This window comes from Lampetra fluviatilis, chromosome 10, assembly GCF_964198595.1.
Source record: "Lampetra fluviatilis chromosome 10, kcLamFluv1.1, whole genome shotgun sequence".
Taxonomy (NCBI): Eukaryota; Metazoa; Chordata; class Hyperoartia; order Petromyzontiformes; family Petromyzontidae; genus Lampetra; species Lampetra fluviatilis.
In genome coordinates, this window is record NC_136284.1 from 15857635 (window position 1) to 15883814 (window position 26180).

General features: G+C 54.5%; 1 protein-coding gene across 1 annotated transcript in view; it reads right to left on the reverse strand.

Moving 5' to 3' along the window:
- LOC144934637 (uncharacterized) overlaps window positions 1–26180 on the reverse strand; it is a 43187-nt gene that overhangs the window by 15378 nt on the left and 1629 nt on the right. The window contains exons 3-28 of the mRNA XM_078860664.1: window positions 25794–25838; window positions 23017–23070; window positions 22662–22715; window positions 21836–21889; window positions 21019–21072; window positions 19342–19395; window positions 19176–19220; window positions 17258–17311; window positions 16345–16389; window positions 15281–15334; window positions 13095–13193; window positions 12322–12366; window positions 11015–11113; window positions 10368–10421; window positions 8808–8915; window positions 7814–7867; window positions 6830–6928; window positions 5929–5982; window positions 5337–5435; window positions 4692–4745; window positions 4084–4137; window positions 3606–3659; window positions 3339–3392; window positions 2383–2427; window positions 1512–1610; window positions 672–779 (exon numbers count right to left, since the gene is read on the reverse strand). Coding sequence (XP_078716790.1) covers window positions 672–779; window positions 1512–1610; window positions 2383–2427; window positions 3339–3392; window positions 3606–3659; window positions 4084–4137; window positions 4692–4745; window positions 5337–5435; window positions 5929–5982; window positions 6830–6928; window positions 7814–7867; window positions 8808–8915; window positions 10368–10421; window positions 11015–11113; window positions 12322–12366; window positions 13095–13193; window positions 15281–15334; window positions 16345–16389; window positions 17258–17311; window positions 19176–19220; window positions 19342–19395; window positions 21019–21072; window positions 21836–21889; window positions 22662–22715; window positions 23017–23070; window positions 25794–25838 — 1692 coding nt within the window. The remainder of the gene's footprint in view (window positions 1–671; window positions 780–1511; window positions 1611–2382; window positions 2428–3338; window positions 3393–3605; window positions 3660–4083; window positions 4138–4691; window positions 4746–5336; window positions 5436–5928; window positions 5983–6829; window positions 6929–7813; window positions 7868–8807; window positions 8916–10367; window positions 10422–11014; window positions 11114–12321; window positions 12367–13094; window positions 13194–15280; window positions 15335–16344; window positions 16390–17257; window positions 17312–19175; window positions 19221–19341; window positions 19396–21018; window positions 21073–21835; window positions 21890–22661; window positions 22716–23016; window positions 23071–25793; window positions 25839–26180) is intronic.

A 26180-nucleotide genomic window follows, 5' to 3' on the forward strand; every position in this document is an offset into this window, starting at 1 on the left:
AGGGAGGCAATGCCAGTAATGAGTACGGCACATATTACATGTCACACTTGCAGAATAAATTATTAGAAACGTATAGAACTACAGGGTAAGAGCATGTAACTCTCCTAGCTCTTTGTAGTTCATATATATAAGCACTGAAGAAAACGTTACGTTTTGACATCTTTTCTTAATAGTCCAGAGCTAAAACCAGATTTTTTTGTGGTTAGAGTTGTGGTCAGGTTCTTTGCTGCGGTTTCCAAAGCACGTGGCCGTGCAGCGTTGGCTTCGATGCAGCGGGGTGCCCGAGCGCGCCTCTGCTCCCTCTTTCCCTCGCGTGTTTCTATTTCACGAGTGGCACGGCACTCTCTTTCCTCGTGGCAAAAGGCAACCGTTCTCAAAGCGCCGTGTTCACGGGGCCAGTAACTGGCCTCAACAACAGCCGCTCTGCGTACATGGTGCCATCTTCAACAGCAGCACGATGCCCACCGATTATCAGGGCAGGGACGAACACACACGCACACGCACACACGCGCACACACGCCACACACGCACACACGCCACACACGCACACACGTCACACACGCACACGGCGTGTGCCCCGGGCCTCGCCCCGCGGGCGCCCCTCCGCGGGGTTGAGGCGGATGCCCCCAAATGCGGAGCGCGCGTCTCTCGTGCACGCGCGGGAGACTCACGCGGTTTCCCTTGGGTCCCGGCATTCCGTTCGATCCGCCCTCACCGGGCATGCCCTGCACACCAGGGGCTCCGGGGCCTCCGGGAGGCCCGGACGGGCCCGTGGATCCCTGCACATACGCACCGGACACACGCAAACACGAACGGGAAGCGTGAACTCTTGGGGCACGCGCGGCGGGCACGGCGAGCAGCGGCCGTCACTGCCGGCGCGGCACGCGCACGGCGTGGCGCGCCGACGGCACTCTGCCCGGCCACGTTTGTCTCCTCGGTGCCGAGGTTCCCACCACCCCAGGTAGTGAACTTTAGGCTTGTATCCTTGAAAAGGCTCGGGGCCTCGTGTAGGTTTAAACTATACTGGCCAGAGCAGGGAGCGCTGCCGAGTTGCTGTGGCTGCTATCGTGGCTGGGGCGGTGACGCGGGCCGGCTGGAGCGTGTTCCTCGCTTGTCGCAGAGGCTCGCGGTTGTAAACCGGCCGACTGCCATGGATATTACTGCTAGTGTATTAGCCGTAACATCCTTCGCACCTTCGACCTTCACACGACACGTTAAAGGTCCGTCATTGTGTGCCGGCGTCACGGTCCAATTTTTTTTCAAATTCAAAAATCACACCGCAAATGACGCGATTGGAATCACACGCGGAAACATCGCCCCCACTGCGACACTTCCGCGGACTGCGTCTGCGAACCGCAGCAGTGCCTTCCTTCGTGATAGCCTTGCAACGGCACCAATACCAAACGTACTCAATAATTATGATGACTGTTATTATCAAGTGGGTGGGGGTGATTGTGTGAAACCGCTGCTGCTGCCGCTACTGCGGCTGCTGGCGCGGCTGGTGGCCTCACCTTGGCTCCATCGTTTCCGGGGGATCCAGGGGCTCCAGTGGCGCCGGTGGGGCCAGAAGGCCCACCCTCTCCCCTCTGTCCCGCAGATCCACGCTCGCCCTGCAGCCACAGCACAAGCGGTCGCTCAGTGAGTCACGGCAAGGGGCGCTACCATCTCCACTGGCGCCATTCAAACTGCTCGCAAAGATTCTCGACCAAAACAGTCTCTGCGTTCTCTATAGATGCGACATTGCCGAGCAGAGACCGGCATGAGGCCCGGTCTTTGGCCTAAATATCATCAGCAATGTCATATTGCCGACGGCACCATGGCGAGAGAGAAAGCGTCGGCTGTTGACGAGTTGATTCTTATTCACCGCAGGTCGTGAGTTTGAGAAAGAATCTCGCTCACGCCGGGAGTGGATTGCACGGTTCGGAACGCGGGGGCCACGGAGGCACCGACGGGAGGGACGCCATCACCACGCCGAGCGAGCGAGCGCTGTGCTCGACCTCGAGGGCCGTAGAGATCGTGACAGCACGAGAACTCCCGTGGCTAACCCGATAGTTATTGTAGAGTTATCACGCCCAGCATGTGCTGCACGCTGAGTGTGTACGCTGCGTGCTGTGCGATGCTGCACGCTGAGTGTGTACGCTGCGTGCTGTGCGATGCTGCCCGCTGAGTGTGTACGCTGCGTGCTGTGCGATGCTGCACGCTGAGTGTGTACGCTGCGTGCTGTGCGATGCTGCACGCTGAGTGTGTACGCTGCGTGTTGTGCGATGCTGCACGCTGAGTGTGTACGCTGCGTGTTGTGCGATGCTGCACACTGAGTGTGTACTCTGCGTGCTGCACGATGCCGCACGGTAGCCGTGCGTCGGTGCAGTCAGGGCTCCTTACCCTAGATCCAGACGGCCCGGCTCCTCCAGACTCACCGGGGGTTCCCTGGGAAAACACGGCACGGCGTTTACTCCGAGATCCGCTCACACCCGAACGTCCCGATTCGGGTCTCGCCCTGGCTCACACAGTGCTCCCGCCTCGCCGTGCGGGTGAGCGAGCGTTCACGTTCCACCCGGCGTCGGTGTTTTGGCAGTGCAGAGGGCAGAAGAGCTCGGCCTCCGGGCGAGTTCTGATCGACTGTTGGTCGGAGGATGTTCACGTGATCACCGCTAGCCCATGCTGTTAATGCAGCCGAGGTCTTATTGATGCTGCGTTGGTGTTGAACTGGGGCTGGTCGGGTTGGATTGCAAACTTAGAATAGATTGAGTTGAATACGATGACGTAGCTGGATTGTGCGGTGGCCAACAGAGAGCAGTACAACAATCGCATCATTGTACTTGTGGGCAGAACCAAATAAAAGATCGAGCAGTGCTGTACATGTACAGCTGAACATGACAGTGTGCATCGTGGTGTCGTGTGGACACCATCCTCTTGCGAAGTTTTGATGGGAAGAGGATCACAGTAAAATTATTCAATTAACTGAAGATATCCTGAAGATATTCTACACAACTGGTAAACTTTGTATTCACTGACAACCAGAGTGGAATGAATTTCGTTCATCAATAACAGCATCGCTCTGTTTGCGAATCTCAAGCGTTCGACTCAGACGGGTGATCGTAAAGCGTCCTCGTCAAACGCTCAGCCGCCAATGCTGCGAGCTCCCACAGCCCGTTCAAGTCCACGGTGCGATGTGCTCACAACGCTCGACAAACGCCGCTTCACTCGACTAAAACACTCCGATGCTGTGAACAGTTGTGGCAAACTGAGTTATGATTATTCTTTAGTTCTTATGTCACAGGCCTGACAAGAACACTGAAGTGCGACTGCCTGGCGAGGGCCTCGATGAGGAACGTTACCTTCTCTCCTGGCGACCCAGCCTCTCCGTGAGCTCCAGCCATGCCGGGCAAACCCTGCGGGAGCACACAACACGGAGTGAGCATCGTGCACGCCACACCGGCACCATCCTGGCACCAGGGTGGTGCCAGTATACATTCTGAATTTAGATGTTATTGTCTTGTGGATCGTTCACATTGCAAATAAAAATGTCACGTAAATAACGGCGACCTCGCAGGGAATATGAATTGGATGTTTTGTTGAAGGTAAACATTGACACGCTGCTGTACCTGGAACCCGGGGCCACCTGCCGCTCCCTGCTCTCCCTTCTCGCCGGAAGCTCCCTGGAGACACACAGACCACGCGCGTCACACGCCGCACGTCACACACGCGCGTCACGCCGCGTGTCACACCGCGTGTCACACCACGCAGTCACACACCAGTCATACCACGTGTCACACCGCGCGTCACACCGCGCAGTTACGCACCAGTCATACCACGCATCACACCATGTACGTCACACACCTGTCACACCACGCGCGTCACACACCTGTCACACCACGCGCGTCACACACCTGTCACACCACTCGCGTCACACACCTGTCACGTGGTGTCGATTGGCGGTTGCGGTGCGTGCGGTGCGTGTGGTTGCGTTGCGTGCGGTTGCATTGCGATTGGTGCGTGCGGTGCGTGTGGTTGCATTGCGAGTGGTGCGTGCGTTGCGTGTGGTGCGTGCGTTCACTCTGCGTGCGGTGCAGCCGGACTCACAGCTGGTCCGGCAGGGCCGGGGGCGCCGGTGTCTCCGTTCTTGCCAGGGTGTCCCTGTGTCAGGGGGGAGGAGCGGAGCGGCGCGTCAGATTGAACAGGCCTCACCTCCGCCATCGTCGCCGGTCACAATTCTTAGCGAACGTGAAAAGTCGACAGAGCTAAGCGCTCGTTACGTTATCTGGAAACGGCTGGGAGTCATTTCACCCAACAGCCGATATGCGCAGATCACCTTTAAGAATGCAATTTGAATCTAAATAGGTTATCGGACTCTTATTGAAGCAACAATCCTTTCTATGAGAGCAAATCAGGTGCACAGCGCCAAGTGTTTTACTGCAGTTAGGAAACGAGATATGATTTGTGTAACAGGTGACCGAGTTACAACGAGACATTACACCTCAGGACCAACTTAATCCAGATCACTGCCCTGATTGGAACCCGGGGACCAGTACTGCTGAGTGGGTCAAGTAGGAGCGTCCGCCAGCGCGTGACACGGAGACCAAAACTAGCTTCTCAACCCCCTGCTCGTCCACGCCGGCGGCGTTCATTCCGTTAGGGCGGTTGCGGACAATGCGGCTCGGGGCTCTGGGTGCGAGGAGAGAGAAGCTTACCACGCCACCGGCTGGGCCCACATCTCCACGCTCTCCCGACTTCCCTCCGTCTCCCTGCACGTGCACGAAGAACAACACACCGTCAAAACACATGGATGGCAACACACGCCATGCTGACACATGCAACCGTACATCGCACACACCTTCACGGATACGGCAAAACATCAGGCTGGTCAGCCACAGATTTGAATGCTCACGCAATAATTTACACTTAATGAGTACATCTCTTGGGCCCAAGAAGAGGCCCAAAAGTGAGGCTCCTCGGTGGGAACACCGAAACTCGAGCGACTCAGAAGAGGGCGCGCACGGAGAAAGGAGCACCCGGGCAATGAAAATGGTTCTTGGGTTTAAACTGATCACGACATACCATCCTTGTAATGGCGTGCCATGTTATGGCACTTAAGAATTTGTCATTATTATAACGTGCCTAGTTTTATCACAAGAACAAGTTATTTCTCAAAAACTGCAGACCACCAGAGGTGTGAGGCCTGTGCAGCCACTGTGGAACCCAAGAGGCAACGGAAACCCCAAACCTCGGCCCTTGGGCCCCTGCGGGCGTGCACGACGACCACGGCGGAAGGAGCCGGAATCAAAGTGACGTCTCCCCGAGCCCCGAGAGACCGCCGTGTGCGGCGTGCGACTCACCGGAGAGCCACGGCCTCCAGGGAAGCCCATGACTCCAGGCTGGCCACGTGGTCCAGGGGGACCGGAGGAGCCTGGGCTGCCGTCACCACCGACGGGGCCCTGCGCGCGGCACACACGGGAGGGGAGGGGGGGGGACGTTACGGCACCCCGCGTCACACCCGCAGCTTTCGTCAGAATCTCACGCGAGCCGTTCCGTGGCGAAGAGGGTGGCGGATCCTCTGTGTCCGCAGCAGCTTTGCCAAATAACTCTATAGGCGATGAGAGGGAGAGAGTGTCTCCAGTGCACGCAGCTTATGCTCGCTGGAATGGCTCGCCTCTATCACAAGGACGCATCGCAGCTGCTCAGGGGTGCCATGTTGACCTGGGCGGCCAAGTGAGGTACAAACGTGGGGACTGCTAAGACTAAAAAGATCGCGGTGCGGTCACACCGTGGTATCTGGCGACAAATGGCCATTCGGAACGTTCCGTGAATCTCCAAGTGCAAGCTAGGCTCCGGTGAGAGCCTGCGTCGCCTCGTTGCCAGGGGCGCGTGCGGCACTGTCTCGGGGCGAGGGCCGCCTGTGAGTGCTCAGCATCCCTCCATTCAGCTCACCGCGGGTCCTGTCTTCCCATCTTGCCCGGGGTTTCCTGGGCTGCCGGTCAGACCCTGTGAGAGACATCCGCGTGGGAGACATCCGATGTGTTAGCTCAAACAAATCGCGCGCGTCACCTCGCGCCATTACAGCCAGCGTAAGAAATCGAACAGGAATGCGTGTATAAGCACAATGTCAACAACGCACGTATAATAGTTCACATGTTCTGGCAATGAGCCTACGAAATGACATCCTGTCAAGTGATTGACAAATAAAAAATCGTCTGAAATCTAAAACTTTTCAGGTAAGCACTTGATGGGTCATGTTTCGTAATTATTTATCGATATATTACACTTGTTTACCCTGGAAAGCGTCACCGAGTCTCAAGATTCTTTATCAGGAGGGCCCTGCCAAGGTTCCGCAGTAGGAGGGCGATGTTGTGGTTGCTATTTGTAATCCCTACTGAGTTATTTGTAAGTTGTTGTGGCATCGGGATGATTGGCCAATACTAAATTTCGATTGAAAGCTTTCGTGACTGCAGGGATTCATCTTCTTGGTTCTTTCGGTAAAGTCACGTAGAATGGAAAAAATAAAATAATAGTAAGTTTTATTTTTTTTATTTTATTATTTCCATTCTACGTGACTTTACCGAAAGAACCAAGAAGATGGCCAACACGAGTTACGTTGCATGGTTTATTTTTTGGGAGGAAACCGGAGAACCCGGACGAAAGGCACGTACAACAGAGGGAGAACATGCACACTCCACACAGAAAGGCACCCGAGTCTGGAATTAAACCCAGGCCTTCTTGCGGTGTGGAGAGGGTGCCAGACGAGCTACGGCGATGAGGTCTCCCCTAGCCGCGAGACGTGGGAGGGCGCGAGGCAGCGGCGCTCGCGCTGGCTCGGCACGGACTCACTCACCCTGGCGCCGGGGATGCCTGCTGAGCCAGAGATGCCGGGCTCTCCAGACTCTCCCTTGGGCCCAACGGGGCCTCCAGGCCCAACCTCCCCACCAGCGCCCTGCCGGAACGCACGCACGCGCACACGGAAGCTTCCTCACCATTCAACCAAACGATTTCACGCCGAAGGTGTCTGGTGCCTCCGAACCCACGACACCGTTGCTACACTGCTGGGTCTGTCCAGTGACCTCCTGTCCGCGAGCCTTCGACACTTCACGTGGCACAGGCGTCGTCGTGATGTCGCCGCCAATCGGTGGCGAACGGCAGCTGCTGTTGTTGTTGTTACAAGTGCGTTTGTGGGTGTTTGTGTGATTCCGTGTGTTTATTGTTGTTATTATTATCATTACGCTGGTTTACCAGGAAAGCCTTTTCCAGCAGCAACCTGCACAGGTGTCACATTAGGCTGCAATGGTCGCTGTGTGTGATCCAAAATGAGGACATCTTCTGGTAATTTGGACCATGACATCGGCACGCAATGGCCTACTCTTACAGATAACATCAAAGGAACTTTAACGTCCACCATGAAGCAGCCCTCAGTATTATTACTGCGGTAGTTAGACACACAGTGATAACCGGGGCGGCCACTGGATCCGAACTGCTCAACCTCTGTGGGGAGCGTCAGCATAACGGTTAGCATGTTGCACTATGAACCTGGCCAGCCAAATTCGATTCCCGCTCATGGCCAACATCAGCGACGATTATCTGAACCGGTCCTGAGCCTCCCCTAGGTTGACTCAGCCTCAAATGAGTACCTGGTGCAGTGTGTAGTAAACAACGCTACTTGGGAAACAAAGGCGGCCAGGCGCGGTGCTGCCCACCCACTCCCTCGTGTGCCGTTTCGACCTTCATAGGCGCTTGCTAGCAGCACTTGCCCCAACAGTCTGGTTAAGGATATATGGGGGAACGTTGTCTTCGTGTGTGAGTGTCGAGCGCTGTCGGTGCTCACCCTTTCACCCTGAAGGCCATCAGCACCTGGAGCTCCTGGAGAACCGCCAGACCCCTAGACAGACGCACGTAGCAGCAGCAGCAGCAGCAGCAGCGGCGGCAGCGGCGGCACAGCGGATGCACGTGCGCATTTGACAAAACTCGTCACGAGCAGGCGAACTCCGAACTTTCAGCAACTCGGTCCTACAAGGCTGTCTATCACGAGCGGGAACACCTCAATCGTCTTCTTTAAAAGGCAAAGGCGCAGCCCTCAAATTCCCTGCTCCCGCCACTGCTGGCGGAGAAGCGTCCACTGGAGGGAGCTCTCGGGAACCCCTATAGAGGGTGTTTGGCCGGCTTTTCCACGCTGGTCAGACGTCTTGGAAGAGGTGCGAGCCCCACACTTTACCCCACGTGACCCACCTGTGGCGACCCCATTCACACTGCTGGGTGGACATACGCAAGGGGGGAGATTTAAGAAACTGCCACGCCAAGAGGTGTAACCGGTGACCTCTGCTGACCTTCACACTGCGGTGGACCTGACCTCAGGTACAACAGGACAGGTGCCGTGGCTCTCACGTGTTATTTATTTCTAAACTTTTATTTGACCAGGGGAAGGCCACTGAGCTATTAGCTTTTTATCAAAGGCGACCTGGCCACACGCAATAGCTCATCGAAGTGGCTGACATCATCACACGTGAGAACTCATAGTCGGAGCCAAATCATCTAAACGCACGTCTCAAAATGTTGAGGGTAAAACTGGACGAACCCAGAGATATATCCACGCAACCACGCGGAGAGTGAACACGCAAACTCCAAATATACAGGAGTCAGGGGCCGGGATCGAACCCACGCCCTCCTGTCGCCACTGCAATGCCCCTTTCTTGTTCATTGTTAAAATCTAACAGTTGCGGCCCTTGATCTCGAGAACAACATTCCCAGTGTAACAGTCGACGTCAAGTGAAATGAGAAGCACTGCATCATCAGCTTTGCGGAGTGCATGATCAGTGGCCTACCCTCTCTCCAGTCGGCCCTGGGGGCCCTCCCGGTCCTGCCTCCCCGCGAGCGCCGCGACGGCCTTCAGGTCCTGACGGGCCGGGGGGTCCGGCGGGTCCAGCAGAGCCCTAGGGGTGGGGGCACGGGGGGGACGAACGGGGGCGGTCAGAGGTCACGCGGAGCGCGCTGTGGGTAGCGCCACATCGCTACGGACGCCACCTCGAAGCCTGCGGGCCGAGTGCGGAGCCGTGAGGCGGCAGCTGTAGGAGTCGAGCTGCAACCACGCGGTGTGGGAGTTGTTTCGAGCTAAACTGATAGAAGCTCGGAGCTTGATTTGCCACGGTCTGTCGAGAGACCAAAGAGGCTTTGCAAAACGATACAAATTAATCAGCCTCGTTGTAATCCGCGCACAGATGTGGGCTATATTGACGCGTACGAGAACACCGCTGACGCAGCACCTTCCACCGCACGTGGACCGCACAGCACGAGCGTCAGCGGCTCAGCAGCGCCAGCGGAGACGACTGTCGCCCCACTCTAAACTGAGCCTCAGCTGATACGACAGCAAAGTGAACCCTGCCAATAATTCAAATTATAATTCTGATTTGTATTTGATATAACACTGCCCTATATGCTGGGGCATATCAGAGCGCTTCAGCATCACGTCCCATCTCAAACACGTGAAAGGGCATCGCCCGTAGCAGCTGAGGGCACAAGGTGACTCGGCACCTGACAGGCAGTCATCTGCTGTCAGTAGGGGGCGGTGATTGTGGCTGTGTGCAACCCCTAATTTGCAGCAAGCGGTACATGTTAGAACTTCGGAAATTTGGATCCCGATGCCGGCACACAACGACCTTCCCTTGCGAACGACGTCACGGGATCTTTAACGTCCACTGTGCAGCAGACGTCGCGTGGCATCGCTATGGCGATTACGCCCACAGTGATTACCAGGGCGGCCGCTCGATTTGAACCTCTGCAACAAGCGGGCACCACGTCACCGCCGCTGCCAGCAGCCGAGGGCCGCGGGGAACCGGACGCACGACCGGGCGTCCCCTCGCCATCTGGTTTGTTATTGTCGTTATTGTGTCTATGCATCACTGAGAACACCACGGTCGCTGACGACTGACGATCCCTCGTGTAGAAAGCGTGTGCGCTGTACCCATGGTGAGGAAGCTTCACTTAGCGTGAAGGTGCCACAGGTTTGCGTGCGGGGCTTCGAAGCCGGCGACCCGAATTCAATTCCCGTTCATGGCCAACACCGGTGACGATTTTTTTAACCGGTCCTGGGCCTCCCCTTGGGCAACTAATTTTAGTACCTGGTGCGGCGTGAAAACATCGCCACTGGGGAGACAAAGGCAGCCGGGCGTGGTGCTGGCCACCCACCCTGTCGTGTGCCGTGCCGGCCTTCATAGGTGCTACTCGCTAACAGCACTTGCCCCAACAGTCTGTTACGGGCTGTACGGGGGATCTTTTTCTTTGTGCGGACAGCTCCACCGGATCAACCCGAGCGAGCAGCCGTGGCGTTTGTTTGAATCCGCGACGTGGCGTTGCCCGGCGCGCTGGCAAGCGAGGCGAGTACTCACGGGGTCTCCCCTGCCACCGGACTCGCCCTTGAACCCTGGTGACCCGGCCTCGCCCTGCACGCACACGCGGGGGAGGGGGGGTGTGAGCGCTCCTGTGAGGCGCACGCTCCGGCCGTGTCGCGCCGCGCGGCGTGCACGACCCACGCCGAGGAGTTCACATCCCAGCCTGGGGTCTGTTCAACCCGTCACCGTCAGGGGCGGTGAGCACAGGCGGTGAACATCACGTCTGGGACCGTGAGAGTGAGGATGAGAGTGGGACGAGAGACGTTGGGGTCTAGGAGCAGGGCACAGGGGAAGGGAGCAGGAAGCGTTTGCGTGAGGGAAGCCGGTGAGAGGGATCCAGGAGGGCCGACGTTCCGGGTCGTCCGCTTCGAGGAGGTGGTTGCCGGGCGACGGAGACCGTAAGGCGACGAAGCGCCGGCCAGATCCGGCGACCGTGCCCGGCGAGCGGCCCAGCGTGGGAGTGAGGAGCGGCGAGGGGCGAGCGAGCGCACGGGAGGAGCGGTGGGGCGGGCGAGCGCATCGCAGGTGCGGTGAGCGTTAATCGGTGAGTGCGTGATGGGTGTGGCGAGTGGAGTGAGCGTGAGGTGGTGAGTGTGCAATGGGTGTGGTGAGCGAGGACTGGGTGAGCGCTGGGCCCTGCTTACGTTCGCTCCCACGGGTCCTGGGGCTCCAACGCCTCCGGCCGGGCCGGGGGCCCCACGCTCTCCCGGGAACCCTGGGGCTCCCGAGCTGCCGGCGTTTCCCTGCAGACAGCGGACGAGAGCACAAACTCACACTCCCTGCCTCACACTCCCTGCCTCACACTCCCTGCCTCACACTCCCTGCCTCACACTCCCTGCCTCACACTCCCTGCCTCACTCTCCCTGCCTCACCATCACGCAAACTCCGGTCACCCTCGCAGCATCGAACAAAGGAGGTCACTGCATCGCGCGCTTTCAGATGCGCTTCTGCGGTCGTCTGGAACGCTCTTCCTTCCGATATTAGGAAGCCCCTGGAGCTATGCACTTTAAAATTTAGTTTGAAAACTAATTTCTTTACAACTGCTGTCTTGTTTAGTTTGCTGTCGTTCCCAGCACCTCCAATTAGCACGGGTGGCTACGTACGGTGCGGGAGAAGTTCAACATGCACACGTACACACACACGTATACACACACACACGCACACAAACACACGTACACACACACACACGTACACTCACACACACGTACACACACGTACACACACACAAAATCCCAACCCGCTTGCGTTTTCATCGCGAGGTCGTTTTTACAACGGTGCAGGCAGGTGAAGCAGCATCATCACACAACTGACCACATTTTTAATGTATCGAAACTACGGAACTCCCAAAAGATTATGAAGGAAAATATATTTAAATAACTTTGTACGCGCTCAGGAAAATATCGACGTAGGCTCGAACATCAGTGGGAAGCTGTGACACAGGCCAACAGCCCAAGATATCAATCACGTGAAGAACAGCCACTCTCAGCAGAATTCTAACCATGTAAGAGTATGAACACATGCTGTGTGGTCCTTATCTGCATTTCAGCACAGATTGCTATGTACTTATTGCAACATTCACATTCCTGTATTCAAATAAAACTATCAATGTGTATGATTTCAGAACAGTATTGAGTCCACGCCATAACTATCACGTGGGCAATGCACATTCGAGGAAATTCGGCTTTGCTAAATAGACTAATAATAATATACAAGCTGCAAACAACACGAGTGGCAGGGCAGCAGTAGATAGGTGAGAAACACGTGGAGAGATAACCGAGGTGGAGGAATCTGTGCAGTGGACCCTGACAGATGCACAGCGCCCGAGGCAGTTTCATTAGAATGAGGAGACGATGTAGGTGAAGGTGGTGGTGGTGGCGGTGATGATGATGAGTAGCAGCGTGTGACATGGCAGATCCAATGCAGCCGACGCGCGACCCCTGCTTGTACTCACAATCTCACCCTTGTGGCCCTGCGGTCCGTCAGAACCTGGCGTGCCCTGTTAGGAAGAGAGCGAGGGGTTAAACGCGTTCCGGGGGCCGGCCACTTCCAGCCAGGGCGGCCCTGTGGCTGGGTGCCCACGCACGCCGAGGCTCGGCTTGGCGATGACTGCTCCCAACGGCGTCAAGGTCGGCCTCTGGGCCGGAGGCCTGTGAAGGATGCTGCTCGGCAATTGGAGGCAGTCACTTCCAATATGTGAAGTGCCGGGTGGCTAAAACTTAGTGAGTTGATACAGTGGGGAGGACACGTGGTGCATCTGCCGGTCATCTCGGTCAGTGAACCCATAGTGCCTGAGTCGGTCCGGTGATATCCTGTCAGCGAGCCTTCGATACGTCACGCGGCCTCAAAATACACCCAGCTTGGCATAAGTGCTGTGGTGGTGTCAGCGTCGCCTAGCAGCGAGGGGCGGATGCTGTGTGTGTGTGTGTGCGGATGTTGTGTGTGTGTGGATGCTGTCTGTGTGTGTGTGGATGCTGTGTATGTGTGTGTGGATGCTGTCTGTGTGTGTGTGCGGATGCTGTGTGTGTGCGGATGCTGTGTGTGTGTGCGGATGCTGTGTGTGTGTGTGTGGATGCTGTGTGTGTGTGTGTGGATGCTGTCTGTGTGTGTGTGCGGATGCTGTGTGTGCGGATGCTGTGTGTGTGCGGATGCTGTGTGTGTGTGTGGATGCTGTGTGTGTGTGTGTGTGGATGCTGTGTGTGTGTGCGTGCAGTGGAGAGGACGTACAGCAGGGCCAGGAGGGCCGCTGGGACCCAGGGGGCCCATCTCTCCACGGCCGCCAGCGCCTCCATCGGATCCACGGGGGCCTGGGGGACCGGCATCACCCTGGAGACAAGCGGCGGCGCCATCAGCGTCAGACACCGTGGTGACATCATCACCACCACACATAGCGACACCATCACACACCGTGACATCATCACCGCGACCCATAGCGACACCATCACACACCGTGACATCATCACCACCACACATAGCGACACCATCACACACCGTGACATCATCACCGCGACCCATAGCGACACCATCACACACCGTGACATCATCACCACCACACATAGCGACACCATCACACACCGTGACATCATCACCGCGACCCATAGCGACACCATCACACACCGTGACATCATCACCGCGACCCATAGCGACACCATCACACACCGTGACATCATCACCACCACACATAGCGATACCATTACACACCGTGACATCATCACCACCACACATAGCGACACCATCACACACCGTGACATCATCACCACCACACATAGTGATACCATCACACACCGTGACATCATCACCACCACACATAGCGATACCATCACACACCGTGACATCATCACCACCACACATAGCGATACCATCACACACCGTGACATCATCACCACCACACATAGCGACACCATCACACACCGTGACATCATCACCACCACACATAGCGACACCATCACACACCGTGACATCATTACCACCACACATAGCGACACCATCACACACCGTGACATCATCACCACCACACATAGCGATACCATCACACACCGTGACATCATCACCACCACACATAGCGACACCATCACACACCGTGACATCATCACCACCACACATAGCGACACCATCACACACCGTGACATCATCACCACCACACATAGTGACACCATCACACACCGTGACATCATCACCACCACACATAGTGACACCATCACACACCGTGACATCATCACCACCACACATAGCGACACCATCACACACCGTGACATCATCACCACCACACATAGCGACACCATCACACACCGTGACATCATCACCACCACACATAGCGACACCATCACACACCGTGACATCATCACCACCACACATAGCGACACCATCACACACCGTGAAACCATCACACACTGTCACACAATCACGTCTTAAAGATTTTACTTCCAGCGAGCTTAGTTTATTTCTGTAAAATAATTTCACGTGGGGTACTTGGTGATTAGTAAGGAGGCACGCTTGTGTCACCTTAGCGGGGAGTTTCCTCTGACTACCTTAGATCTTTGTTGATTAGACGATCATTATTGACTGGTCATGTGAGACGAAGGCACACTAATAGCCTAGGCTCCTTGAGGTTTGTTTAATGTAGTTTTAATGAATATTTGTACCTCAAGACAGGTTGACCAAGGAACATTTGCAATCATCCTGGCAGATCTGCAGGGTACTTTGTTAGTCCTCCCATCATGCTGTGATGTCCACAGACTTGAGCCGAGACTGCCCTCGTCATAGGGACTAAGACTGTCCTCAACTGGCTCTGGGTCAGTGGCAGAGAAGAGCACAGCCCCCATCGACGACGTGGCCTGGTCTCAGCTGCCAGGGCCATAGCCAAGATGTCACGCTGCTTCTTCCGACACAGCCCACGCGACCGCGCCCATGGGAAGTGGCTGCCTTGTGTGCGTGGCTTTTAAAACGCAGCACGCAAAGGACACATTTTGAACCAAGCGCTCATGAGTTGATCTGTGAACATCACCTTATAAAAGAAAGCCACCCCTCAGATTCCGTTCATGAAGGCCAGAGGATATAAAACTTCCCAGAGTTTTTCATCTGCAGCCGCCCGGGCGGTCTGGAAGAGTCTGCCAACTGAAATTCGCTCAGCCGTGACGCTCGGTGCTTTTGAGATTGGACTAAAAAACATTCATTTTCTCTTCTGCGTGAGTTTTAGTTTTATCCGTGCCATCCGCACTTCCATCTCAACGTTTTGCTCAATATGGCGCGTCACAAATCTTGGACTCATCAATCGAAAGCCTTTGTGGAGGCCAAGTGAAACCACCGGGGCCCTTTCTCGCCTCGAGGTGTTGCTACGAGCGCGATCGTGTTGTGAGAGGTCAGAGAGGAAGGCGCCGTGCTGTGAGACGCGGTGAAGACGAGAGGGGCATTACCTTGGCGCCTGGGCCGCCTGGGAAGCCTGCAGCACCTGCGGGTCCAGCCGAGCCCTGTGAGGGCACACGCAGTCACACACAGGGCACGTGCGGTCAGCCACGACTCGACAGATGTCACCGCGGTCAACTCGATCCCGTCGTGAGGATTGCGACGTGTGCGGTGGTCTCTGGTTGAATGAACCCCGCAGAAGATGAGTCACTGCTTCCACTTGTTACTGTGACCATGTTGTCACATGGACACGTGGACACATCCCCACTCGGAGATGCTAAGAGCCTGCAGACAGGCAATGCATTGCTTCACCATGAATCAACAATAACACTTAGCAAACCCTTATGGGTGATACATTTAGTCCAAGATTTTCTTAAATTATGGTGCATTTCATTGTAAAATAGTGTATTACCTATGCCTTGAGATATTTTTTTAAATGTTTAAATGCGGGCCAGATTAATTTAGAGTGGTGTAGCCTGGGGCCTGCGATTTTTAGGGACCCTACCATGAGTAAATAAATGCAGCTTTAGAACGGGTGAAACACATTAATAATCACGAGTGGGTGACGTCACTCCACATGTACACCCCCCCCCTCATGAATAATCATGAGCAGGTGACATCACACCACATCGAACAGCCCACCACATTAAAAATCATGAAGAGGTGACGTCTTCCAAATGGACACCCCCCTCTCATTAATAATCATTAGCGGGTGACGTCACTCCACATGGGGGGGCGAGGCGCCTCCTCCCCCCTCCTCGGCGTCAACTCACAACCCTCACTACAAAGGCAGAACCCTCACGTCACGTGATCTCCGTAACGCTCGAAGTCAAAATGACGTCATGATGAACAAGGGATTATAACCTTTAAATTAAATAGGTCTGTCACCGCGCCCTTACAAATTGCACACGAATGGATGCAATGAATATCACGTCGCGGATTTTCGCTTGCAAGTTTCAGATTTACTGCAATACACCCGCCCTTGGACGGGCAAAAGGCGAGTTGAACATGATGTGGCCTTGCCGCCTGCCACCCAGGTGAGAGTAAAGCAGAGCAGGATGGTAGGGTCACTCACTGGGGCCCCGGCGGCTCCGGCCTGTCCGTCATTGCCGCGGCCTCCCTGCGGGGACACGGACACGCGCATTAGCCCACAGCCCGCGGGCACACGGACTGCCAGGGTAAGATGGACAGACACCATGGGTTAAACATCACACGCATTGTCACAGAGATTCCATAATATTCATATTTTAGTTTTTGTTGACATTTAATCGCGTGGACGTAGGAATATATTTGCTTTCATGCATTTGTTTTTGGCCGTAAATACAGTTCCACATGGAGCTGGGACGGCTATGTCAATTAACCAACAAAACATTGGATTCGACTCCTGTACTGGCTTTGTGGTTGATTACTGCGGCCCCTTAAGATATGGGGGTCACCCTCACATCCTACATTTGAAGGCAAGAACCCCCTAACCAGCCAAATCCAGCATGACGTGGCTTCTGATGATTACGTCACGAAAGTCCGCCCGTCACCTCCCGTCCAGCGGCACACACGGATGGGAGGTGAGACTTTTACTGTCAACGATTTTCATGTTATCCAATGAGTCGAGTATTTGAACCAACAATTGTGCGTGCGCACGCGTGCGATCATGCGTGCGCACGCGTGTGCTGCAAGAGCAACGCATCTCAACAAAACCAAAGTAAGTGAAAATGTAGGCTTTCACTTTCGCTAGAGAGGTCCCATCAACGATGGGTTGGCATCGGCAAATCGATGGGCTTATTGGGCTGTGCGCCTGGCCCTTAGAAGGAAGGGCTTCAGAAGCTATTACCTTTAAATAATCTCTCAAAGCTCTTGACTGGGTATTCAAAACTGATCATATAGCAAAACGTTGCTATACCTCCGCATGTCTTCATCGTCATCAATGATCGCTCATGCACACTCAGAGGAACCCGTGCTCGCGGAGAGCGCGTGGAGTGCTCGGGACTTACGGCCGGGCCGCTGGGTCCGGGGCGGCCCCTCTCTCCCGGAGAGCCACGTCCACCCTGGGGCAGAGCGCACGGAGCGACAGCCACACGTCACACACAGCCACGCGTCACACGCAGACACGCGTCACACACAGCCACACAGTCGTCGTCCCGCAGCAGCACCACCACCGACGTGTACATGTGTGGCCGTATCAAGTTCTGTGCTCGAGTACTGTGAAGGGAAGCGACTACAATCTCGTGCGCTGCGAGCGTGACACGTGTGAAGACGCGGTGAGAGTGGTGCATGTCAGGGTGTGTAACGGCGCTGGCCTCTGGCTCGCGCCACCACAGAAACCTCACAGCCGTCCTCTCCGCTATGCCCGCTGCCACCCACTCGCCAAATAAATAGGAAAAATGTTTAGAGTACTGTAGTGGATAACATAATGTTATACTGGTAGGAACGAAGTGAACCAGCCTACAATAGATTATATCGTCCGTCCGTCCGTCCGTGTAGCAACATCGCCCCCTACTGCAAACACTTGGCATGACCCTACAAAAACCTTTAGACTCAGTGACGCTTTCCTGGCTAAACAAGTGTAACATTCCCTTATAATTCCCTCAGATAGCTTTTAATTAAAACATTTAAATTAATTAGGCTTTCCTGGCTAAACAAGTATAACATTCCCTTATAATTCCCTCAGATAGCTTTTAATTGAAACTTTTAAATTAAAATTTAACTCACAGCGGCCTAAAGCCTACAGCTAGGCCTAAAGCCTCGAACTACGCCTCAAACTTTCCCTTCGTATCGTACCCCCGCGTGTGTGCAAGGGAGTTAATGTTTAACAATGTTACATTCCCTGATGCTTTTAAATAGAAACATTTACATTTTAAGCTTTTACATAAATAATAAAAACATTTAAATTAAAAATTAACTCACGGCGACCTAAAGCCTACAGCTAGGCCTAAAGCCTAGAACTAGGCCTCAAACTCTCCCTTCGTATCGTACCCCCGCGTGTGTGAAAGGGAGTTAATGTTTAACAATGTTACATTCCCTGATGTTTTTAAATAGAAACATTTACATTTAAAGCTTTTACGTAAATAATTAAAACATTTAAATTAAAAATTAACTCACAGCGGCCTAAAGCCTACAGCTAGGCCTAAAGCCTAAAACTAGGCCTCAAACTCTCCCTTCGTATCGTCCGATTAGGTGTAGCAACATCGCCCCCTACTGCAAACACTTGGCAGGACCCTTTAGACTCAGTGGGGCTTTCCTGGCTAAACAAGTGTAATAATACATTATGTTTATATTCTTTGGTTATTCATTCCTACCAGCCCACCCCGCAGGGTCCTGTTAGCTTACAATACGGAACTAAAGGTGACATTATAAAGTCATGAATACGATACAACTGACTGAGAAGACTAGGACTGCCCGCTAGTATTTCGCAAATGGCGAAACTATGGCGATGAATTTGAATTTCCAATCATGCGTCTGCAACACATTACAAATGACAATACAATCCTGATCTACCAATCACTTGTAATCAGATCTACACTCATATATTGGTCGTGATCACATCTGGTCAAACTCACACCTCCCACACAAGTGTGCGAACTCCTATGTGAGCCAACTCTGGTGTCATACACACCCCGATGTGTGTGTGCGCTATTAAGTATGTACGTTCCTCTGGCGTGGACCTGTCTCTCCATAGAATTAACAATTTATTACAATAAATGGGTTCGGTGAAGCACCGTTGTGTTGGTTACATGACGGTCGTGACCTGCAACTGGTGATGATAGAACGAGCCCAACGGAAGCATTTCAAATCCTAGCTCCAGATTCTCGATGTCTCAACCAGCGCCAAGGGGCGCTCGCCCCGCCGACTCTCAAGACACGCGGCACGCGCTGCCTGGCACGGTGGCGATGTACGGAGTGCGCAACTCACAGAAATGCCCACGACTCCGCTCGATCCAGACGTGCCAGCCTCGCCCTACCGAAGGTGAACAAACAGGCTGAGTGAGGCAAGCCGGGCGCACACAACAACACAGCGTACTGTGAATGTGGGACGGGTGCGCACGCTCCGTGAGCCGGGATGGAGAGGCAGCACTCACCCTGGCTCCTGCGGGGCCAGTGTCTCCCTTGGCTCCGTCGTTGCCGTTGAATCCCTGCGAGACAGAGACAGAGAGAGACAGAGATAGAGAGAGACAGCGCCCTGTAGAGCTGTCCCACTGCCGCCACGCACTCAACTCTCGCGTTCCCTCCAACAGCAGCAGCAGCGGGACACTGCGAGCCGGCTCTGCTGTCAGCTCAGCCGGCTCGCACCGTACCCGTCGTGGCTCTCAGTACCAGCCCCCCCTAGCGTGTGCCCTTGCTTCAAGGGGAGGTGGGGGAGCGACACACACTCACGGAGTGGGGCGCGACACGGGCAAAGTGAACCTGTGGACATGTCACAGCCCAACGACGCCATCTGCTGTCTCTCTCTCTCTCGTCTGTCGCCTGTCCTGCTCGAGCCCCCCTCGCCCGCCGCAGCTGTAAAGGGCAGCGCCTCTTTAGGTGATGGGGAACTTAGAAGTGTGGGGGGCAAGCACCCCCTGCCAGCCACGGCGCTGTGGGGTGGCTGAGTTACAGCAGCAGGTCGCCCGATATCTGTAGCCAACTCTACTTCATATATACTACAGAAACAAGGGTTGTTTATTCTCATAAAATAACCAGTTAATTAATGAACACATTTTCACTTTTTTTTTTTCCTGGAGGGTTCAGTCAACCTTTGACCATCCACAGCTGAGTGTTGACCAGGCCCGGCCCAAGGGACAGAGCCCCCTGAGCCTTGAGGAGCCCCCTGGGTGGCATTGCCACGGAAGCGAAGCCCCAACTCGCAATGGTTCATATTCAAGATGACAACACGCATTGGGCGTAAACGCGTCGCGAATACGACAGCATTTCAATTCGCTCTGCAGAAACACCGAGAATATTTACAACCCAAAAGATGGATGACTTGTTTACACATCTAACCTTCTCAAGCTAACGGGTTGATGTGCTGTAATCAGCTGATTGAATGAGAGTAACACATCGGTTTAACCTGTTTAAGGCTCAAGATGAAGACAATGGAGATTTGTTTTGTTTGCTACTTATAGTTTGTGAGCACATACTCAGAGCTGTTAGCCGAGAACAGGCGTCAAGGATTGCCTGGGAGGTTGTTCGCCTCGTCACATGAGCCCACCACATTCTGCCATCGGCCTATCACGAATGGACGACTTTGAAAATCAGATATTATCATTGACCGTTGAAGATTAAAATAAAATATTTCTTATGAATCAAGTGGTTGATTGGAATGACTGAAGTATGTATTGCTGTTTTATTCTTGAGCGGAAGTCAACACTAACGTGTATTTGTTTTCTGACTCCAATGTAACTCCTGAGATTGCATACCCGTCAACCCACATGGCTTACCCCGTGTTCTTGTTCAGGGATATTTAGTTTTCAGGGCCATACGACGAACAGCCGTTTCGATACGGGCAAAATAAATTGTTCTATTTGTTTGTGTTTCTCCCTTGTGATGGTACTTTGTAGGATGAACCTTGAGATGTATAAGGGCACGGGGTGGCCAATAAGGTCTGAATTGGTCTGTAATAAGATAGGCACTGATAAGGGGTTGACAGGTATGATAAGATTGCCATCCTCAAAAAAAAGTACAACTCCACAATCGAAAAGAAGTTCCCGTTTTCTTCGGCAGTCCACGTGTGAAAGAGCACGCGTGGCATTGCGCAGCCGTGTTTTGGTGGCACTCACTCTGCTGCCCTTGATTCCAGGGAGACCTGGGGTTCCTGGGAATCCACGGGGTCCCTGGAGACACAACAACGACAGTGACGTCCCATGAGAGAGGCGTCTTGACGCGCACAGAGCCCTCGCCGTCCAGCACGACGAGGCAGGGCCCCCCAGCACCAGATCGCTCTACGCACTCCAGCAGCTACGCACGCGGCAATTACAAAGACCCCCCGTATAGCGCCAACACACTTCTGGGGCAGGTGCTGTTAGCGAACACCTTCGAAGGGCGGCACGGCACACGAGGGGGTGCGTGCAACTCCACTACCACCACAACATCGTCGCAGGCTATTTCCTCGCAATCAAGGATCATTGTCTTCAAATATAAAAGTTCGATTATAATCTGTGGGGGGGGGGTGAGTATGGGGGGTGATTGGGGGGGGGGTGAGTGGGGGGTGTGAATAGGGGGGGGGGGTGAGTGGGGGGGGGTTAGTGGGGGGGTGAGGGGGGACCATCGCAGGGCCAGGCACACAGAGCGCACTCTTCTGTTGTACTCTACTATACTGGACTTCTATGCTCGCTACCTTCAAACAGCACTGACCAGCGCGGTGAAGTATGGTCCAATAACCCCCCGCGACCCACGCAGCGTCATCCAGCAGCGAATTGGCAAACAAGGGACTGAACACGCAGTAGACGTACAGTACGTCAGGGGAAAGAGTATTGACCGTGCTTCTTGCTGTTTAAATTAGTTCAACTATCTCCTACCTACACGTTCACCAACTCGTTTTTGTGGGGAGCAATGCGTGTGGTGCTGGGGGCCTGGGGGCGGGGTGGATGGTCTCACCTGTGCACCTGGAAGTCCCCGATCTCCGGGCCGTCCTGGCCTGCCTGGCTCACCCTGCAGCAGAGGATGGACGCGCATCGTCACAACGCGTCACTCTGACACCCACCCACCCACTAACCCGTCACTCTGACACTCACCCACCCACCCGTCACTCACCCACCCACCCACTAACCCATCATTCACCCACTCATCCACCCACCCACCCACCAACCCGTCACTCTGACACCCACCCACCCATCATTCACCCACTCACTCACCCACCCACCAACCCATCATTCACCCACTCACTCACCCACCCACCAACCCATCATTCACCCACTCACTCACCCACCCACCAACCCATCACTCTGACACTCACTCACTCACCCACCAACCCATCACTCTGACACTCACTCACCCACACACCAACCCGTCACTCTGACACTCACTCACTCACTCACCCACCCACCCACCAACCCGTCACTCTGACACTCACTGCGCGACGGCCACCTACTCGCACCCAGCATATGGCCTGGAGGGCGTGCTGGTGTGGTTGGGACTATGTCTGTCTCATGGCGAATGTGAGATATTTGATATTTATGTGTGGGTTCTGCTTTATATGTTAGTGTGCTGGTGTGTATGTGAGTGTGCTGGTGTGTGTGCTGGTGTGTGTGCCAGTGTGTGAGTGAGTGTGTGCTGGTGTGTGTGAGTGAGTGTGTGTGTGTCAGAGTGTGTTAGTGAGTGTGTGTGAGTGAGTGAGTGTGTGAGAGTGTGTGAGCGAGTGTGTGTGTGTGTGAGAGTGTGCTGGTGTGTGTGTGAGTGAGTGTGAGTGTCCATGTTGGCGTACATCCTCTCCGTTCTTGCCGCTGAGCCCTGCGGGTCCAGGAGGTCCGGCTGGGCCCTGCACCCCACGCGACATTGGCACCGAGTCACTCCTCAACATCTCCGCTCTCACGCTCATCGGCACCCGTCGCCATGAGTTATATTCTCGCGCACCTCGTGATATTCGATGGGAATTCGAAAGAATATCAGCACCGATTACCTTTTAACGTCATTGGAGTTTAAGAACTGTGGGTAGCTAGCGAGCGAGCGATCGATGGTTCAGTATATTTTGTTTCGTGGCCTGCTATTGAAGCTGCCGAGGTGTGGATGGCGAGGTGTGAGACACCCGTGGGCACCCGTGCGCGTCGCCTCGTACTCACACTCGGTCCGCTCTCGCCGGGCTCTCCGGGGCTGCCTGGGTATCCTGGTGGACCCTGCGGGACACGGAGGGAAAGGAACATCACGGCCGTGCATTCTCCGGTGGGCGACAGCAGGCGGAGGCCGCGGACTGGGAGGGTACCACGTGGCCCTGCGCGACGTCGTGGGGACACCTCGTGGCTGCGCTACGGATCACGCCGAGTCGGAGGCAGCGGCAGCATCTTGAGTGGAAGAGACACCGCGGTCTCTTCCCCTCGTGGACACGTCTAACGATCTCACATCAGCGCAGCTGCACGTCGAGGCCTGTGTGAAACTTCCAAATCGATTCCCCCATCCGTGCGGAAAATCTGAAAGAGATTTGGCCTTTGCCCGCGCGTCTCGATGCGCAAAGCGACAAGTCGATGGACGTAATGTTACCCGGGCAATGCTTTGTGGGAGCCCCTCAAGACAATCGAATGGGCGCTGTGGAATTCAACATGCGGAGTGGCCTCCTGCGTGTCGCCCGGAGCCAAAATTGAAAGTTGAACTGCCGCATTGGCACCAATTGAGTTTAAGACAATTCAATTGCTGAATAAATATAAACAAACTAAAGCACATTTCCAACGAGGGTGTGTCGCATTTTAGCCGTAATGTTTAGAGGGCAGGTTTCCTCAGCAGTGGCCGAGCAGGGAACGCCGAGCTGACGACGAAGACTCCGAAACACGCGCAGAGGGCTCGACCCATCAGGCGCTGGGTTCATGGGGCCCACAGGCGCCCTGCCATGCGGTGCTGGACTTCCTCAAGCCGTGTCTTGAGGACACATTTACATCGTAAAGTCACATCTGTGCTGACCTCATATTCTACCACGTCCATCGTAAAGGAAGACAAACATTCATCGGGTGGGAGAAGAATGTGAAGGACTCATTGATCAGTTCGGGAGAGGAGGAAGAGAAGATGGATTGGGTTGGTGACTAGAAGTGAGAGAGAATGAGTTGAAGGAGGTGATTGGGCAGGTGGTGGGAGTGAGAGGGAATGAGTTGAAGGAGGTGATTGGGCAGGTGGTGGGAGTGAGAGGGAATGAGTTGAAGAAGGTGGTTGGGCAGGTGGTGGGAGTGAGAGGGAATGAGTTGAAGGAGGTGATTGGGCAGGTGGTGGGAGTGAGAGGGAATGAGTTGAAGAAGGTGGTTGGGCAGGTGGTGGGAGTGAGAGGGAATCAGTTGAAGGAGGTGAGTGGGCAGGTGGTGGGAGTGAGAGGGAATGAGTTGAAGGAGGTGATTGGGCAGGTGGTGGGAGTGAGAGGGAGTGAGTTGAAGGAGGTGATTGGGCAGGTGGTGGGAGTGAGAGGGAATGAGTCGAAGGAGGTGATTGGGCAGGTGGTGGGAGTGAGAGGGAGTGAGTTGAAGGAGGTGATTGGGCAGGTGGTGGGAGTGAGAGGGAATGAGGTGAAGGATGTGATTGGGCAGGTGGTGGGAGTGAGAGGGAATGAAGGAGCTGATTGGGCAGGTGGTGCGAGTGAGATGGAATGAAGGAGGTGATTGGCCGGTGGTGGGAGTGAGAGGGAATGAGTTGAAGTGAGGTGGTCGGGGAAAATCTTTGTGGGGAAAGACGGAGAGGAAGAAAAAGATGGGCGACGCTGGGCGATGTTGGAGCGGGACGGACCACGTGCGGACAGAGGGAGGGAGACAGAGGGAGGGAGACAGAGGGAGGGAGACAGAGGGAGGGAGACAGAGGGAGGGAGACAGAGGGAGGGAGACAGAGGGAGGGAGACAGAGGGAGGGAGACAGAGGGAGGGATGGTAGAGGGAGGGATGGTAGAGGGAGGGATGGTAGAGTGGATGTAGGCGGTAAAAGTTCATGCAAATAACTAAACCGTTTATTCCACAAAACCTCAACTGCAGCTGAAAATGTAGAGGCAACTTCCCCAAGCACCCTACTAACATATTGTCTGCTTCTTCTTGGTTCTTTCGGTAAAGTCACGTAGAAGGGAAGTAATAAAATAATAGAAATAAAACACAATAAAATAATATAACTTGACTTTACCGAAAGAACCAAGAAGATGAATCCCTGCAGTCACGAAAGCTTTAAATCGAAATATTGTCTGCTTATCTATGTTGTTATTTGTATTCTACACGACAACGACGACGCTCAGGATTGTTTTGATATCTGAACTCTCCAGTTATTGTTCAGTGCCAGAAATCCCGACAGAAGCAGGAGATCCGTGGCGTTGGTTACTCCCTGTACGTGCGAGATGTCAACTCGTGGTTACAATGACAATCCTATCTCGAGTTAAAACTCCGACCCTCAGCTCATTGAGTCGGCCTATTAGGGGCACCTCAAACCCCAGGACGAACGCGATCTCAGTGTTTGAAATGTCATGCGACCTGTGACCTCATGACACACGCCAGCAAAGTCCACTGCAAGTGCAGACCGCTGAGCTTAGGGAACCAACTCTGGTTATTGTTCCACAGCTACAGCGATCGTTCATGCCAGTAACGTCACGGTGGATAGAGAGCGCGCTCAGAGCACATTCACCCAAGGGGGCCGTGCTTTGCGGATGTTTCGTGAGAAGGATGTGGATCTGTAAAGTATCCCGGTTGTGATGTGTTTAGTGGAACATTGCTGAAACTGGCGAATGCAAATAATGAAATCCGTTCTGCGTCGTTCACCCTTCGCTGACAAACGCGATGGTGGCTGGGCCGTTTCTTGTGAGCGCGGTGCAGGGAGCTGTGTGTGCGGTGCAGGGGGCTGCGTGTGTGGTGCAGGGAGCTGTGTGTGCGGTGCAGGGGGCTGCGTGTACTCACGGAGGAACCGGCGGGTCCTGGTGCCCCGCGTGGTCCCATGGGTCCCTGTGGTCACAGGGGCACACAGTTACACAGACACACACGTTTACACACAGTTACACACATACACACACAGGTACACACAGGTACACACAGTTACACGCAGTTACACAACAGTTACACGCAGTTGCACACACAGTTACACGCAATTACACACAGACACACACGTTTACACACAGTTACACACGGCCGGCACCCAGCGAGGGTGGCGCTGACATCGACCATAGCGGACAGGTCGACTTGCAGGTCGACTTGCAGGTCGACTTGCAGGAGGCCAAAGTCGTCTGATTTAGACAACCATAGCCACCAATGGGCGTCATGGGCAGAATTCAAACCACCGTGGTTGTC